The sequence below is a fragment of the Puma concolor genome, chromosome B2 (assembly GCF_028749965.1).
Source record: "Puma concolor isolate L17-30 chromosome B2, mPumCon1.1.hap2, whole genome shotgun sequence".
Taxonomy (NCBI): Eukaryota; Metazoa; Chordata; class Mammalia; order Carnivora; family Felidae; genus Puma; species Puma concolor.
The window spans coordinates 101,867,036-101,884,334 of record NC_141671.1 but is presented as its reverse complement, the minus strand read 5'-3'; the positions used below and the strand labels follow the sequence as shown (position 1 = coordinate 101,884,334).

Below are 17,299 nucleotides of genomic sequence, written 5' to 3'. Positions count from 1 at the left end.
ATAACAACGATACTTTCCTCTTAGGGCTGGTGCAAGGAACAAGGGAGATTGCATGTGGGGCACTTAGTTCATTGTCTGGCACATGGAAGTACTCAATAAATGGCGGCTGGGTTATTTCAAATCACCTAATGGAAGCTTCTTTATCTGTAATGAATGCCTTTTCCAATCATTTTCCTGCACCTAAATCCCAGCTCTACTTCAAAGCCCAGCTCAAATACTGCCTCCCATCTATACAGTGAGCTGGCACGCTCAATTCCCCAATCCCAAATTGCCCCCTTCCCCGGGCTCCCCTTCACTCTCCCCCCACAGCCAAGCTGTTGGGCAAAGTAGTCTACGTTTCCATTTTTTCAGCTAATCATGATCAGCCTTTAGCACCTGCCATGCCACTGAAACTCTGTTGCTAAATGCAATGAAAACCTTTTAGCCTTTAATGTGCTTGCCCTGTCACTAGCTACCGACACTGCTGACCACTGCTGTCCCTGAAACACTCTGTGCCCTGCTTCTTTCCCACTAAGCTGGCCACTCCCTTCAGTCTTCATGCACATCCCTCGTCCTCCACTTACCCATACAGCCCACAAATGCCGAAGTCCCACAGGTCCCTCGGGCTCTCTCAGGAGCTCCAGACGCAACATGGCTCTCCCATGAGCACCAAAAATTTAACATGGCAAAAGTGAACTCCACATCTTACTCCGATTTACTGAACTGACTCATCTTAAACGCAATAGCACAACCATCCATTCTGTTACCGGAGCCACAAATCTCAGACCCAGCTTTGGTGGTTCCATCAAACTCTTATTCCCATATCCCTATTTTACTGCTGTTTGATTCCAGTGTTTCTGCCTTGGTTCCTCCTGCCTAGACTGCTTCAGTGGTCTCCAGCTAGTACCCCTGCTTCCACTCTGTTGTTGTTGTTGTTGTTGTTGTTGTTGTTTTTAATAACAGCTTGAGAGAGATAAATTCACATACCATAAAATTCACCCATTTAAAGTAAATAATTCAGGGGGTGCCTGGGTGGCGCAGTCGGTTAAGCGTCCGACTTCAACCAGGTCACGATCTCGCGGTCCGTGAGTTCGAGCCCCGCGTCAGGCTCTGGGCTGATGGCTCAGAGCCTGGAGCCTGTTTCCGATTCTGTGTCTCCCTCTCTCTCTGCCCCTCCCCTGTTCATGTTCTGTCTCTCTCTGTCCCAAAAATAAATAAACATTGAAAAAAAAAATTTTAAAGTAAATAATTCAGTACGTTTTACTGAATTTACAAAGTTGTACAACTATCACTACTGCCTAACCTTGGAATATATCACCCCAGGAAGAACCCCCATAGCCTGTAGCAGTTACTCCCCACAGCCCGCCCCTGCCAGCCCCGGGCCACCAGGAATCCACTCTGTCTCTGTGGCACTGCCTATTCTGGCCACTCCACCAAAACAGAGCTGCACAACACGTAGCCTTTTGTGACCGCCTGAGCTCCTGCCCTCCCACGTCATCCACCCTTCACAGCCACTGCATTAAGCTTAATAAAATACAACTCCTGTCATGTCACTCCCTCGGTTAAAACCCTCTAGTGGCTCCTGGTAGATTTCAGGATAGTGTCATCCTTCTCCTAACCCGGCTCCTGCCTCTCCCCACCCCCCTCCCCCCCCCACCCCCAGCCAGTCAGTTTATCGCTCTCCCTTTATTCCATTCAAACACTCAGTTTCGCAGACATAATATACTATGTCATACCTCCACCTCTTTGCCCATGTGGTTTCCTCTGCTTGGAACACACTTCTCTATCTTCCTTCTCTTTCTGACTGCCACTCACCTCTTAATACCACACCAGCCCAGGAAGCCTGCTCAGAGCCTCACTAGTGATTCAGATAGTTGGTGCCTATGTTTCTAGCACCCGTCTAGCATAGCCATTATTCCACTTTGCTGCAACACTGTCTCCCCATGAGACCATTAGCGACTAACTGAGGGCACAGACCATGTTTCATGCTTCATCCGCAGCATTTAGCACAGTGTCTGGCACGGAGGAGTCATTTAAGTGCTTGTCAAGTGAGTGTCCGTGTGAGCTTGGAATTAGCATTTGCGTAGTGCACAGCCCTCAACACCCAGGAGGCAATCTGCAGTAAAAAAGTTCAAAAGAAACAGGCCCCTGAATTTCACAAGGTGGTGCAAAAGGCACATGACTAAGAGAACTGTGCCAGAAATAAAACATTCTTCTTAGAAAAAGCAGTGGGCAAAAACCATCTTGATTTGGTGGAGTGCCGTGACAAAACAAGTAAGATTGTTGTGTGATCGCCAATTTCTCATGTTGAAAACCCAAAATTCATAACTGAGTTTGGCCTTGAAAAACTGCTGGTAGAAGTTAGGTTCTAGAAAACATTTGTAATTTTTACGGAAGAATTTAAGCAAACACATACATACATATAATGAGACATGAGGTGACAAAGATAATTCTGCTGGGGGAAAAGCAGCTTAAGAAAGTACCTGAAGATAAACCTTCTTCACACCAGGCATATAATCTGCGATCCGGCCAAAGAGCAGCCGTCCGACTCCTGAAGTGATGCCAATGCACATGAGAACCACCTCTTTATTTTTTCCATCTTGAAATCTTTCATTCACATATTTCATCTGTGGACCATCAAGAAAGAAGCAACACTAAATACGGTAGGAAAAACTGACAAGTTTTGACACAAAATGCCTTTGTGTCTCCACAATGTTATGGATTCTCACCCCCTTCCAATTCCAAATATTTATACAATTTCTTCTGTGATAATTGTTCATCAGAACATACGAAGACAAAGCTAACATGATTTAGCTTGCACAAAAGAAGAATTGTTAGGAGAGGTCCTATTTCAAAAAAATGACGAATGTACATTTTATAAGTTAACCTTGAGCCATTAGCTAAAGGAAGAGAACATACTTTGAACACACCATATAGCCTTCTCCTCTCAAGGTCACCCCAGGACCCAATTATCTGTTCTCCTTACAGGCTATTTAAGACAGTTTTATCTCTTGTAGGAGGACCTGAACCAAACTGACACTCCTGAAACAGCTGGAGTGGAGCTTCCAGGATAAAGCAGAAGTAAGGTTCCCTACCTGTGAATTTGCCTATCTGTGTGACATCAGAACAGACAGATACACAGTTTAACACAGCGGTTAAGAGAAAAGCCTCTTAGACTGCATGGGTTCAAGTCTTGGTTCCATCCCTTATCAGCCTTGTGACCTTGAGTAATTTCTTAACCTCTAGGTCCTCAGTTGCCTTGTCTGTAAAATGGACATAGCAATAGTACCTCAAGTATTTAAAATATACAACCTATCACTGATACACATATCCATTGTAAAAAGATCCCCCCCCCCCATCAAATTAGTTAATACATCTATCACCTAACATATTTACCTTTTTGGGGGGAGGGGGGTGAGAACCCTTTTCTATTCTCTTGCAAATTTCAATTATACAATACCCTGTTGCCAACTATAATCAACAATATAATTAGATCCATTAGATCCTCAGACCTTATTTATAACTGAAAATTTTAATTTTAGCCTTCTTTTAAAGTTTATTTATTTTGAGAGAGTGTATGTGCGAGCAGGGGAGGGGCAGTGAGGGAGGGAGAGAGACAATTCCAGGCAGGCTCCACGCTCAATGCAGAACTCCACGCAGGGCTTGATGTCATGACCAACCAACCGACCATGTGATCATGACCTGGGCTGAAATCAAGAATCAGCTGGTTGGGGCACCTGACCTGGGTGGCTCAGTTAAGTGTCCGACTTCAGCTCAGGTCATGATCTCACGGTTCGTGAGTGCAAGCCCCGCATCAGGCTCTGTGCTGTCAGCTCAGAGCCTGGAGCCTGCTTTGGATTCTGTGTCTCCCTCTTTCTGTCTCTGTCTCTCTCAAAAATAAATAAACATTAAAAAAAAAAAAAAAAGAATCAGTTGGTTAAATGACTGAGCCACCCAGGCACCAGGCACCCAATTTTAGCCTATCTTTTTTCAAGGACCTTTTCCCTCTATTTGCAGTGTACTTAATGACTGTAAAACAACAACCTGACTATATTTTAAAAGGAAGTGTGGCCAGGCAGTTGTTATACTGGGTGAAAGAAAAATACACAGCAACTCAGCACCCACTAACATAAGCTTTGCTCCCACAGCCCCCAAGTTTCATCCCTATCTTAGGGATCTTATCTTATCCCTTTTCTCAATGATCATTTATCTGTGCTCACAAGGAAAAAAAGCATGTCTCTACTCCCACTGTTTTCTCTGCAATCGCAGAGATGTTTTAACTAACCCCAACAGTTGTTTCAAACAATCAGACTTGCCATTCCCTATACCAAACTCTGGCCTGAATTCTAGAAGCCTGCAAAGCAAATTACCCAGCAAACTCAATGGCCCATTGATTCCCAAGTGTTCCTAGTAGTCTGTAGGGATGACGTCTTCTTAAGAGACTTCCATTTCACATTTTTAGGCCCACTTGGATATGCCAACACCATCACTCTGTCTTTTCCCTTCCCAAACTGGTAACTGTCCTCCCTAACTTCTCTATTTCCACACTGCTCCGGAATAATTCTTCTAAATAGGACTTTAATCTGATCAATCCCTCATCCATTAGTTACCCACCACTGACATTTATATTTGGTTTGGTATTAAAAGCCCTTCATAGGGGCGCCTGGGTGGCGCAGTCGGTTAAGCGTCCGACTTCAGCCAGGTCACGATCTCGCGGTCCGTGAGTTCAAGCCCCGCGTCGGGCTCTGGGCTGATGGCTCGGAGCCTGGAGCCTGTTTCCGATTCTGTGTCTCCCTCTCTCTCTGCCCCTCCCCCATTCATGCTATGTCTCTCTCTGTCCCAAAAATAAATAAAAACGTTGAAAAAAATAAAAATTAAAAAAAAAAAATAAAAAAAATAAAAGCCCTTCATAACCTGTCACCAGTCGTCTTTGTGCCTTCATTACCTATTGATCCTTGACTCAAAAGCAGAAAACTCAAATATCTACAGGACTCAGGCAAGTAGCAAAAAGGAGTGAAAGAGACTTCCTGGAGAGAGGGAACACATACTCCAAGCCCCCTTTTATTTTAAAGGGAAGTCAGAAATTTTTTGTGGAAATGTTGGCACCTACCTTAAATTTACAACACAGCAGGATCCAACCCCATGCCAGTCTGCAAACTGCATTAGGCTGGCTTTGATCTCAGCCCTAATCCCATCTGGCCCAGCAGGACAGGTTTATTCAAATAGTGTTGCTTAAACACATCTCATACTTTCTTACCTCTCTACATTTCTGCTGTCTCTTCTTTGACTTTCTGAATCCTACCCATTCTTTAAGACTCTGCTCAAATCCCACCTTTTCTATAAAGCTGTCCTTGATGACCTCCGCCTTATATCCCATTCTTGTTATTGCCTAAAGTTTTCATTGGCACCTTAAGTATTGATTGTTCCTACCCAGCCTTTCTAGCTTCTAAGGCTACACATTCTGTTGTATAAACTCTTGCATGTCACCCTAGGCCTATCTACCCGTCTGTTCCAAAGACACCTCAAAGTGAACATGACTCATGCTGAACTCCTCTCCCCCTCACAACCTGCCTTCCCTCCACTACTACTTTTGGCCCAACTCTCCAAGGGAGAAACCTGAAAAGCATCCTAGATTGCAGGTCCAGGAGTCACCGCCAAATTCTGATGATTTTACCTCCTCCCCCTCTCAGACACACTTCCTTTGGTCTGTGTTCCCTGTGTTTCAGTTCGGGCTCCCATCACTCACTTAGACAACAACAGCCTCCTAGCATGCTTCTGGCTTGAGCCCCCAACTCCTGAATCTTTAAATTCTCTGAGACCACCAGATTAAGTTCAAAACGAAAAACACTTCTCTGAGATCCTTTGACGGTTCCCACAGCCTTCAGGATAAAGCTTCCGATCCTGCTTTAATAGATAAAAGCTTTGCTACTGCAGCCTCACTTCCAGCTGCCTCCTTACACACACGCTGTTAACACTGTGCTGTTCAATGTGGTAGCTGCTAGCCACACAGAGGCTACTGAGCACTTAAAAAGTAGCTAGTTCAAATTGAGATGTGCTCGAAGTGCAAAATACAGAAAATTTAGAAGACTTAGTGGAAAAACATGCAAAATATCTCAATAATTTAAAAATTGATTCCATGTTGAAATAATATTTTGGCTACATTAAATAAAATATATTGTATATATCATGAAACTAGTTTCATTTGTTGTTAATTTTTTTAATGTTTATTTAGTTTTGAGAGAGAGAGAGAGAGAGAGAGAAACAGCATGAGCAGGGTAGGGGCAGAGAGAGGCAGAGACCCAGAATTTGAAGCAGGCTCCAGGCTCTGAGCTGTCAGCACAGAGCCCGACATAGGGCTTGAGCTCACGAGCTGTGAGATCATGACCTGAGCTGAAGTCAATGCTTAACCGAATGAGCTGCCCGGACGCCCCGATTTTTAATTCTTTTAAATATGGGAAGTAGAGGGAAGCATGCGTGGCTCAGTAGGTTGGGTGTCCGACTTCGGGTCAGGTCATGACCTCGCGGTTGGTGGGTTTGAGGCTCGCATAGGGCTCTGTGCTGACAGCTCAGAGCCTGGAAGCCCTGCTTCGGATACTGTGTCTCCCTCTCTCTCTGCCCCTCTCCCCACTCACACTCTGTCTCTCTAAAAAATAAATGGACATAAAAAAAAATTTTTTTAACTATGGAAAGTAGAACATTATAAATTATATGGCTTACATTACATTTCTATTGAACAGTGCTGGTCTAAGAAATCCACTTGTGGCTGCAAAGATAAGGTAGCTATTGATAAAGGTGACCTCAAACTGGCTTATTCCTCCAGGCCTTTATCACTCTTGGTAAGTGAAATTAGACAAAGTGGAAAGATGGATTGCAGCTCAATTCCGAAGAAAATGAATAACCTGATTTAAGGCACGTAGAATATAATTATGTGTATTCATCAACTTATTTAGAATTTGAATCCAGACTTAATGTATTAATCTACTTCAGTAAGTACCCAAAGGATCTAACTTTTTAAAAGATATTGTTCAGTATTAAAAACAAAAAAAAAAAACCAAAAAACCAAAAAAAAAAAACCAAAAAACAAAAAAAAAAAAACTAAACCAAACTTACCAGTCATTCTTTTGATGAAACTAAGAACACTTGCCTGCCAAACTGCTATTTTCATTAGTGGTTTAGTTTAGTTTTCCCCCTGCTCTACTTTAAGATCCTTAAAATGGATAATAAGGTGAATTGTTTTCGGCCTTTTGAAAGTGGGTGAGTTTGTTAAGTCTAAATTACGCTTAAGTGGAAACTTAGTTCTTCAACTATAAGGGGTGTTATTTCATTGAAATGTGTTGCTGTTGTTATAAAACAAGGACTTCAGCTTCCAATACACCTCCTCACCCTCGCCCAAATCTGCAAGCTCAAAAACAGTCGGTAAGTATGGGAATCTAGGGGGTGGGAGTGGGGGGGTCGGAGAACAGAGTCTAGGGATGCTAGTCTCTGGGTCCTAGAGATCCTTCCTTAATTGAGGTAGCAGTTCCCTGGAGATCTGGTGTGTTCTACTTCAGCCTGGTCTCCCATGATTGCTGCAGGCTATTTGATGAATCTCTGCCAATGTCTCATCCTCTGGAGACTGCCATGCACTTTAATTTAGCGGAAAGCATGAATATTAGGCCAAATTCGTATCTCTCAAAAAGCGTTACATGGATAAGGACATAAAAATGTTGGGTAGGGGCACCTGGGTGGCTCAATCGGTTGAGCGTCCGACTTCGGCTCAGGTCACGATCTCACGGTTCGTGAGTTCAAGCCCCGCGTCGGGCTCTGGGCTGACAGCTCAGAGCCTGGAGCCTGTTTCAGATTCTGTGTCTCCCTCTCTCTCTGCCCCTCCCCCATTCATGCTCTGTCTCTCTCTGTCTCAAAAATAAATAAACATTAAAAAAAAAAAATGTTGGGTAGATGTTTCCCTATTTAACCTAACTTTATAAACGAACACAGAGCTTACAACAGAGGCCACTATCTACGTAAAAAAATAACATCATTTTGTAGAGCAGTTGTTTCAAGTTGACTTTATCTGAATGTATTTTCAGGGTAGGAAATAGTCCTTTATTTAGGTCCTCAAACATTGGTTTACTCCAGGGCTGCACACCTGTCAGGGATTACCAAAACCTTGCTGACAACTTGAATGCTGCCTGCTCCTAAAACATTTTTTTATCATTCAAACAACATTTGCTACCCATAGAAGCCATTTGTGGGTTGTGTGAAACCCTTTCATTGTTTTGTCATCCAAGAACTCATATCCAAAAATATCTGTTCATTCTACATCATGCATGAAAGAAAGAAAAAAAAAAAGAACAGTTCACAGTTTCCCCTTCCTCCCAACCATCCCCACTTCCAAGTAAACGGCGGTTCAACCGTTCATTCATCTATGGATGACATGTTTCTGACCAGCCAGAGGGAGTGGTTCCTCTCCCCTCACTAGAGCCTAGATGTGGATTCCCTTTTGAGAGGCTGAGGTAGGAGCCTGACAAAGTCATCTTGTGGGACGCCTGGGTGGCTCAGTCAGTTAAGCGTCCTAAGCATCCGACTCTTGGTTCCAGCTCAGGTCATGACCTTATGGTTCATGGGTTCAAGACTCACATTGGACTCTGTGCTGACAGCACAGAGCCCGCTTGGGATTCTTTCTTTTTCCCTCTCTCTCTGCCCCTTCCCTGCTCTCTCTCTCTCTCTCTCTCTCTCTCTCTCAAAAACAAACATTAAAAAAGAGAAAAAGTCATCTTGCTGGGTTGGCTTCTTCCCTCTCTACCTCTTCCTCTTCAGAGGAGTGACAGTGCCAGACACAGGGAGACATCAGACAGTGTTTTTCCATGGAGAACCCAGCCCAAGTCCTCTGGCTTTTAGTCAACCATGAAGAAAATTAAATGGGTGACCACAGAATAAAAACGGCTCCTATAAAACTGATGTAAGTGCAGCAGAAACTGAAGTTTCTCCTTGACAAATAGTTGCACGATAGAATACCCAACAGAAGGGAACCCTACATCACTTTACTTACAGAAACCCTTAAAACCCAGTGGTGGCACACACCAGCAAAGCAAGGAGGTCACTGGCCAAAAGAGGTCCAATAATGATCCACAGTATTTTATAAAATTGTGGTATTAGCCATTACTATGATGGTCTTCAGCCTCAACTGCCCTTGCCTCCAGCGTTTTAAGGGGATGGGTGGTTTTAGCTTAGTGTCTTTTATGTAACATGTATATAATTTATTACATAAAGAATATGATAGGGGCGCCTGGGTGGCTCAGTCGGTTAAGCGTCCGACTTCAGCTCAGGTCACGATCTCGAGGTCCGTGAGTTCGAGCCCCACGTCGGGCTCTGGGCTGATGGCTCAGAGCCTGGAGCCTGCTTCGGATTCTGTGTCTCCCTCTCTCTCTGCCCCTCCCCCGTTCATGCTCTGTCTCTCTCTGTCTCAAAAATAAACATTAAAAAAAAAAGAGTATGATAAAACTTTTGTACATAGAAGTTAAACTATATATCTTTGGGGAATAATTAATTAAACAAGAGGGACTACAGGCTAAAGATGTGGACTTGAAGTAACAGCTGCTGACTCCACTATGGAGTGCTTAAAAAAAAAAAAAAAAAAAAAAAAAAAAAAAAAAAAGGCAGTAACTTCGGGAGGCCAGGAAAGCAAGACAAAAACAGCTTCACCAGAGCATTGCAGGCTCTGGAACTGGTAGAATTTCAACTACCTTTGCAGAACTGAGCAGGAAAAAATCAACAACAGTTATCATCCACGGCTGTTGCAGTTACTGTGCCCTCTGAGAGATAAACAGATTCCCGTAATGCAGTCCTCAACTGTCCTTGCCTGTGAAGATTTTGATTTCCTGATCTCCTGCCCTTCCTCTTCAGATACACATCGTCAAGCTGGACACCAGGTAAACATCAGCACCCATTTTGTCGCTAGAAGAATAAACTCTGCTGGGCAGGTCAGGGGACCTGTAACTTTTACGTTTACATGCTATATCCAAAAACGGAGTAACAAATGCGACACGGTATTTTCAGTGGTTTTGTAATAAAGAATGATTTCTGCAGCTCCCTACTCTCCAGCAGGGATATGGAGTTCAGAGCAGTTTCACTCACTTGCTATTCACTCCAAAGATCATTAGCAGCTTCAACCTGTTGCCTCTGATTCACCTGCAGGTTAGAGTAGGTTTCTGATACATCCATTCAACATATGAAAAGCTATTCCATCAACTCTAAGAGATCATTCTGCTTAAAATACATTTTTTAAAAGATAAACTCAAAGAAAAGTGCCTGGCCCCTTTAAAAATTAGATGTACATTTGAAAGGAAGTAGAAAGCTTGCTAGAGTAGTTAATGGATAATCTTAGAATTTGTTGCAAATCAAAACTTTACACTACCCTTTGACTTCAAAGTAAGATGAACAGAACTCTGAGTGGAATGAGGGTTTGGTCTGGGTCCTTTTTTTTTTTTCCTGTCTTTTTTAAACAAGTATGTTTTCTCTACCTCTGTTTTTGCTAAGAAAAAAAAAGTAAAACAAGTGGGGCATTCACTTAGAAAGTTTTTTCACAAGTACATTGTACACCAGCAAACCCAGTGAGGCGATCAAATGTGGAAGAAAACTACACTCCTAGATTTGGGTACATAAAAAGTAAGCCCTTTACACCATATAATATTGAAATAGGACTTTATGGCTATTAAGATAGATATTCCTTGATTAGGTCAGCCTCAAATGCCATTTTAGCTTGTTAAATCTGATCAACTGTGCTTTCAGAATAAAGCTCTAAGATGTGCTTGAAATGAAAACATAAAATTCTTTGCCCACTAACATTTTTAAGGACATCTTAAGGCAGCCCAGTGTCTACCTACTAATAAGATGTCTCCATCATGACTAAACTTGTGGAGCAGGTGCCCCCCTGCCTCCAGCAGCTGACCAGGTAGAGAGCAGAGCAGACCTTTGACCTAACAGGGCCAGTAGAGGTACAAGGAGCTGGCTCTGCGTGGTTTCTTAAATGGCCAGTCTTTCCATTTCATGAAGATGGGCTTCCACGTTGTCGGTAATCACACACGGCACTGTTAAGACACGTAAAGGTGGGGACTCAGAAAAAAGAGGGAAGGGTTTCCAGAGTAAAGATTACTTAAAGGCCACTAAGGGACAGAAAAAGAAAAGTTCAGGAGGATGAAAGATGGCTGATGGCTCAAAAAACCCTGGTCTAATTTTAAAAACATTTTCTAAGATTTCTTTAAAAAATTTATTTTTCTGTTTTTTTGTTTGTTTGTTTTTAATGATTTTCCTTGGGGCACCTGGGTGGCTCAGTTCGTTGAGCATCCTCTGGCTCTTGATTTTGACTCAGGGCATGATCCCACAGTTAATAAGTTCAAGCCTCTACATCGGGCTCACTGCTGTCAGCTCAAAGTCTGGAGCCTGCTTTGAATTCTGTTTCCTCTCCCTCTGCCCCTCCCCGATGTGTGCATGTGCGCGCGCGCTCTCTCTCTCTCTCTCTTAAAAATAAACATTTTTTCAAAAATTTCCATTAGGGGTGCCTGGGTGGTTCAGTCAGGTCCAACTTTGGCTCAGGTCACGATCTCATAGTTCTTGAGATCTCATAGTTCTTGAGCCCAGTGTTGGGCTCTGTGCTGACAGCTCAGAGCCTGGAGCCTGCTTAGGATTCTGTGTCTCCTCTCCCTGCCCCTCTCCTGCTCATATTCTGTCTCTCTCTGTCTCAAAAATAAACATTAAAAATTTTTTTTTCCCCTTAGGTTAAAAAAAAAAAAGGCAAAACAAAACAAAAGTCCATTCTTGACATAGCATTATTTTTTTTAATTAAAAAAATTGTTTTTAATTGTATTTATTTTGAGACAGGGAAGGGGCAGCAAGAGAGGGAGAGAGTGAATCCCAAGCAGGCTCTGAGCTATCGGTACAGAGCTCAACACGGGGCTCCATCTCATGAACTGTGAGACCACGACCTGAGCTGAAATTAAGAGTTGAATGCTTGGGGAGCCTGGGTGGCTCAGTCGGTTAGGCATTGAACTTCAGCTCAGGTCATGATCTCACAGTTCATGGGTTTGAGCCCTGTGTTGGGCTCTGTGCTGACAGCTCAGATCCTAGAGCCTGTTTCCGATTCTGTGTCTCCCTCTCTCTTTGCCCCTTCCCTGCTCGCACTCGTGTGTCTCTCTCAAAACTAAACATAAAATTGTTTTTAAAAGAGTTGGATGCTTAACCAACTGAGCCACCCAGGCGCCCTTGACATAGCATTATTTAGATCAGATCTAGATTTGGCAAAATGTTCTATTGGAATTATCAAAACCAATTTGGATTTAGATGACAGTTCAAATAATCCTGCATTTTAGAAGATGGACTTCAACTTAAAATAGAAAATAAGGGCACTTGGATGGCTCAGTCAGTCAAGCGTTGGACTTCAACTCAGGTCATGATCTTGCAGTTCATGGGTTCAAGCCCCACGTTGGGCTCCATGCTGACAGCCTGGACCCTGGAGCCTGCTTCAGATTCTGTGTCTCCTGCTCTCTCTGTCCCTCTCCCACTCATGCTGTGTCTCTGTCTCTCTCTCAAAAATAAGTAAACTTAAAAAAAATTGTTTAAAAAAATCTCTAGGATTTTGAGGTAACTTGAAATTTAGTGACCCTGACAATTTCAATGCCAGATATTTCACAAATTACCAAAAATTGTTCTAGTCTTTCCTGAACAATGAAAGATGTTTAATCTGTTGGTTTATTTTAATTTTTATTCATTCTACCTAAATCCAAATTTGATTCTGAACAGTTTCCTTCTTGGAGTCTCATTCTTGGCATAGATTCAGCACTCTCTCAGATCCTTGGTTCCTGGCTAGTTTGGAATGAACACCATGAACTGTGAATTTAGACAGTATCTGTCTTTGAAGGAGCTAGACTACCACCTCCCTCCCTTCTGGTAAGATGGTTCCAGAAGGCTTAGCCACTGTCCACAGTCTGCATGCATAACCAATACTTGAAAGAGCACTCTGAAAACACATTGTGGCCACAAAAGCTTTGCAGATGTGGATCCTGTTTGTGATGAATGCTCTTTTTTGGGGCATAATGTTTCCACGTTTGTATTTCTTTAGAAAAGGGGATATGTCTCCTCTCCTTCAGTCTTTGTAAGGCATACAGGGATGAGTCTTCTGTCAATTCTAAGAGCTATCTAATTGCTAACCTTCTCCCTAGTATCACATCAAAGTAAAAAAAAAAAAAAAATGTATCTGAATTGTTAGGATTGAGCCTAGGTCAATTTTCTTCCCGCTGTTGTCATTTCCATATACATATTTCTGAGATTGTCTACCCCCATTTTTTTTTTCAATTTTCTTAAGAAATAAGCCTATTTCAGAGTTTTGGGGTAGGTGGAGGGGGTGTGTGATTAACAGTATTTTAAACGTGTTCAGCTCTGTCTTGTGATTTTAAAGGTTTCAGGAAGAAAAAAAGCACACCCCTTTAGGAGGATAGGTAAGAAAATGGAGGCCCTGAGTGGTCTGGATTAAGGACGCCAGCATAGCAGTGAGGAAACTTGTGTGACTGAGAATTGGAAGGCTGAGTTGAATTATGAGCACTACTCCTTACTGATTTTAAGATCTTGGCATCAGTTTCCTGATCTGAAACAAATACTGCACATTGGCTCACAGCATCTTTTCATGTGTCTGTTAGCCATCTGGATGTCTTCTTTGGAAAACTGTCTGTTCATGTCTTCTGCCCATTTCTTCACTGGATTATTTGTTTTTTGGGTGTTGAGTTTGATAAGTTCTTTATAGATTTTGGATACTAACCCTTTATCTGATACGTCATTTGCAAATATCTTCTCCCATTCCGCCGGTTGCCTTTTAGTTTTGCTGATTGTTTCCTTTGCTGTGCAGAGGCTTTTTATCTTGATGAGGTCCCAATAGTTCATTTTTGCATTTGTTTCCCTTGCCTCCAGAGACGTGTTTAGTAAGAAGTTGCTGAGGCTGAGGTCAAAGAGGTTGTTGCCTGTTTTTTCCTGTAGGATTTTGATGGATTCCTGTCTCACATTTAGGTCTTGCATTCATTTTGAGTTTATTTTTGTGTATGGTGTAAGAAAGTGGCCCAGGTTCATTCCACTGCATGTCACTGTCCAGTTTTCCCAACACCATTTGCTGAAGAGACTTTTTTTCCATTGGATATTTTTTCCTGCTTTGTCAAAGATTAGTTGGCCATTCATTTATAGGTCCATTTCTGCGTTCTCTATTCTGTTCCATTGATCTATGTGTCTGTTTTTGTGCCAGTACCATCCTGCCATGATGATTACAGCTTTGTAATACAGCTCAAAGTCCAATTGTGATGCCTCCAGCTTTGGTTTTCTTTTTCAGGATTGCTTTGGCTACTCGGGGTCTTTTCTGGTTCCATACAAATTTTAGAATTGCTTATTGTAGCTCTGTGAAGAATGCTAGTGTTACTTTGGTAGGGATTGCACTGAATATGTAGATTGCTTTGGGTAGTATAGACATTTTAACAATATTTGTTCTTCCAATCCGTAAGCATGGAATGCTTTTCCATTTTTCTTTGTGTCTTCTTCAATTTCTTTCATAAGCTTTCTATAGTTTTCAGCGTACAGATCTTTTACCTCTTTGGTTAGGTTTATTCATAGTATCTTATGGTTTTTGGTGCAGTTGTAAATGGGACTGATTCCTTGATTTCTCTTTCTGTTGCTTCATTATTGGTGTATAGAAATGTAACCAATTTCTATACATTGATTTTATATCCTGTGACTTTGCTGAATTCATGGATCGGTTCTAGCAGTTTTTTGGTGGAGTCTTTTGAGTTTTCTACGTAGAACATCATGTCATGTGAAATTTGACTTCTTCCTTGCCAATTTGTATGCCTTTTATTTCTTTATGTTGTCTGATTGCTAAGGCTAGGACTTCCAGGACTGTGTTGAAAAACAGTACCATTTTTACTATTTTTTAAGTATACACTTGAGTGGCATTAAATACATTCACTCTCTCTGCAGCCATCACCACCATCCATTTCCAGAACTTCCTCATTTTCCCAGGCTGACACACTATACCCATTAAACACTAATTCCCCATTTTGCTAAAGCTCTGGCAACCACCATTCTACTTTGTTTCTATGGATATGACTACTTTAGGTCCTCATCTAGGTGGAATCATACAGTGTTTGACCTTCTATGGCTTATTTCACTTAGCATAATGTCTTCAGGTTTCATCCATGTTGTAGCATGTGTCCCAAGCATTAACAATAGAGGCTCCTAGTAGGCAATAGGCTTGAGCAATGGAAATTGAGCAAGGCAAAAAGACCCACAGCGACCACCAAGCTGAATGCAAACAGGTTCATTAAGCAACCAACCCTGAAATAGCCATAGGCCCTAACTGACCAATAATAACCAGGCACAACTCCTAAGATTACCAAAAAAGGGAAAAATCCAGAAGTCCCCATACTTCCTCACTCTGCCCTAGAACTGTGGCCCCTCACCACCACCTCATCACGGACAGTCTCTCCCTTTGCTGTCCTGCCTGCTGCTCCCTTGTGGGGTATTCAGTAAACTCCTATCTTTTTTGTTCTGCCTTGGATAAATTCTTTCACTGCCTGCGCCACTGACCCCCCACCCAATTGGGATGCCCCACATTTGGTGCCCCCCCCATCCAATTGGAGCACCCACATTAACTTTTAAAATACATATGATTTTTGGGGCGCCTGGGTGGCGCAGTCGGTTAAGCGTCCGACTTCAGCCAGGTCACGATCTCGCGGTCCGTGAGTTCGAGCCCCGCGTCAGGCTCTGGGCTGATGGCTCAGAGTCTGGAGCCTGTTTCCGATTCTGTGTCTCCCTCTCTCTCTGCCCCTCCCCCGTTCATGCTCTGTCTCTCTCTGTCCCAAAAATAAATAAACGTTGAAAAAAAAAAATTTAAAAAAAAAAAAAATAAAATAAAATACATATGATTTTTAAAAAAAATTACTTCCTTTATTTTTTTTTATGTTAAAAGTAAGGTATTATTTTTTTAAATTATGTGTATGGGTAGTTTTTATGAACTAGATATTTTATTTCAGAAGACAAAAGGAGGTCCTGGGTCTGACATATTACTCTAGATATGTGACAGGGTTGTTGTGAAGGTAAACGTGATATCAAGCTTAGAAAGCACCTCACGAGGAAGAGGTGGGACAGGGACAGAGTAATCCTGATCCCAGGATTGAGAATGTCCTGCAAGCTGAAGAGCATGAGCAAGAGACATGTGGCAAGAACTGTGAAAAATCCCTGCGGCAGCTCCTGAGTTAAGAAACATAAAAGAAAAAACCACGTGTTCACGTAAGTAGAGATACAGTTAAGTAGGGACAGGAACACCTGATTTATGTTGAGGCTATTAAAATGCCTCATAAATTCAATAATCAATATATGGTGATATTTTAAACTCCACAGATGTATGTGGGGGTCAAGAGTGGCACGGCCATCTGTTAGCCTACTTTCTGGGCTGTGGTTACCCTCAGTGATCCCAATCTTCTGGAAGCAGCTAGGAGAAGGTACAAGGCATAGGAGGTAACGTCTCGCCTCAACACGGTTAACTATGTACTTCTTACCACCCATTTCCAGATCTTCCCATTACTCCACATTGAAACTAGATAAGGGTACTTTTCTATTATATAAACCTCACCCTGTCACTATATGTGCGTGATCAGAGAAAGTCTCTAAACCAGCTAATGCCTTTCCATGTAAGATGGAGATAAAACTGTTGTCACCTTCAAGGTTTATATAGTAAAGACCAAAAGAAAGAAAGAACTTAAAGAACATAAAGTGCTATTAGAATAAGAAGTAAGCATAAATAGAGAAATTAGTAGAACTCATACTTTAGCAATTCAACCAATCTATAAGCTCAGGGTGGAAATGGTCAAAAAATATTTTGAGTGCCAGGCACAGGCTAGGTGCTGGGGATGGAGCGGCAAAGAGGGGGCTCTGTCCCTACCCTTTGAAGTATCCAGTCTACTTTACCCGTTTATTGTTTGCCATTTCCTGAGGTATCAAGACAATTCCCACACAGAACTCCCCAGTGTATTTTGTAGAAAAACTCAGTTTTCATCAATAAAATCAAATATGTTGTATAGTATAAGGGCTTGACAAAAATACACTATTGCTGGTTTTCAGTTAAAGTTAAAACTAGGTATTTAAAAATGTCTGTGTTGGGGCGCCTGGGTGGCGCAGTCGGTTAAGCGTCCGACTTCAGCCAGGTCACGATCTCGCGGTCTGTGAGTTCGAGCCCCACGTCCGGCTCTGGGCTGATGGCTCAGAGCCTGGAGCCTGTTTCCGATTCTGTGTCCCCCTCTCTCTCTGCCCC

The 17,299-nt window shown here is 42.4% G+C and overlaps 1 protein-coding gene and 1 long non-coding RNA gene across 6 annotated transcripts in view; one reads left to right on the top strand and one right to left on the bottom strand.

Annotated features, from left to right (window-relative positions):
- Positions 1 to 17,299, bottom strand: part of SLC16A10 (solute carrier family 16 member 10) — a 121,695-nt gene that overhangs the window by 14,417 nt on the left and 89,979 nt on the right. The window contains exon 4 of one of the 2 annotated variants that reach the window (XM_025925833.2): positions 2,463 to 2,606. The exons of the other annotated variant lie outside the window; for it this stretch is intronic. Coding sequence (XP_025781618.1) covers positions 2,463 to 2,606 — 144 coding nt within the window. The remainder of the gene's footprint in view (positions 1 to 2,462; positions 2,607 to 17,299) is intronic. 2 annotated transcript variants of the gene reach the window in all.
- LOC147581147 (uncharacterized) overlaps positions 1 to 17,299 on the top strand; it is a 61,008-nt gene that overhangs the window by 39,884 nt on the left and 3,825 nt on the right. For 3 of the 4 annotated variants that reach the window (XR_015251468.1, XR_015251469.1, XR_015251470.1), the window contains 2 exons: positions 2,489 to 2,642; positions 2,997 to 3,060. This is a non-coding gene — a long non-coding RNA (uncharacterized LOC147581147). Of the gene's footprint in view, positions 1 to 2,488; positions 2,643 to 2,996; positions 4,630 to 17,299 lie in introns of those variants that run through there. The other variant, XR_015251467.1, reaches the window with a different exon arrangement.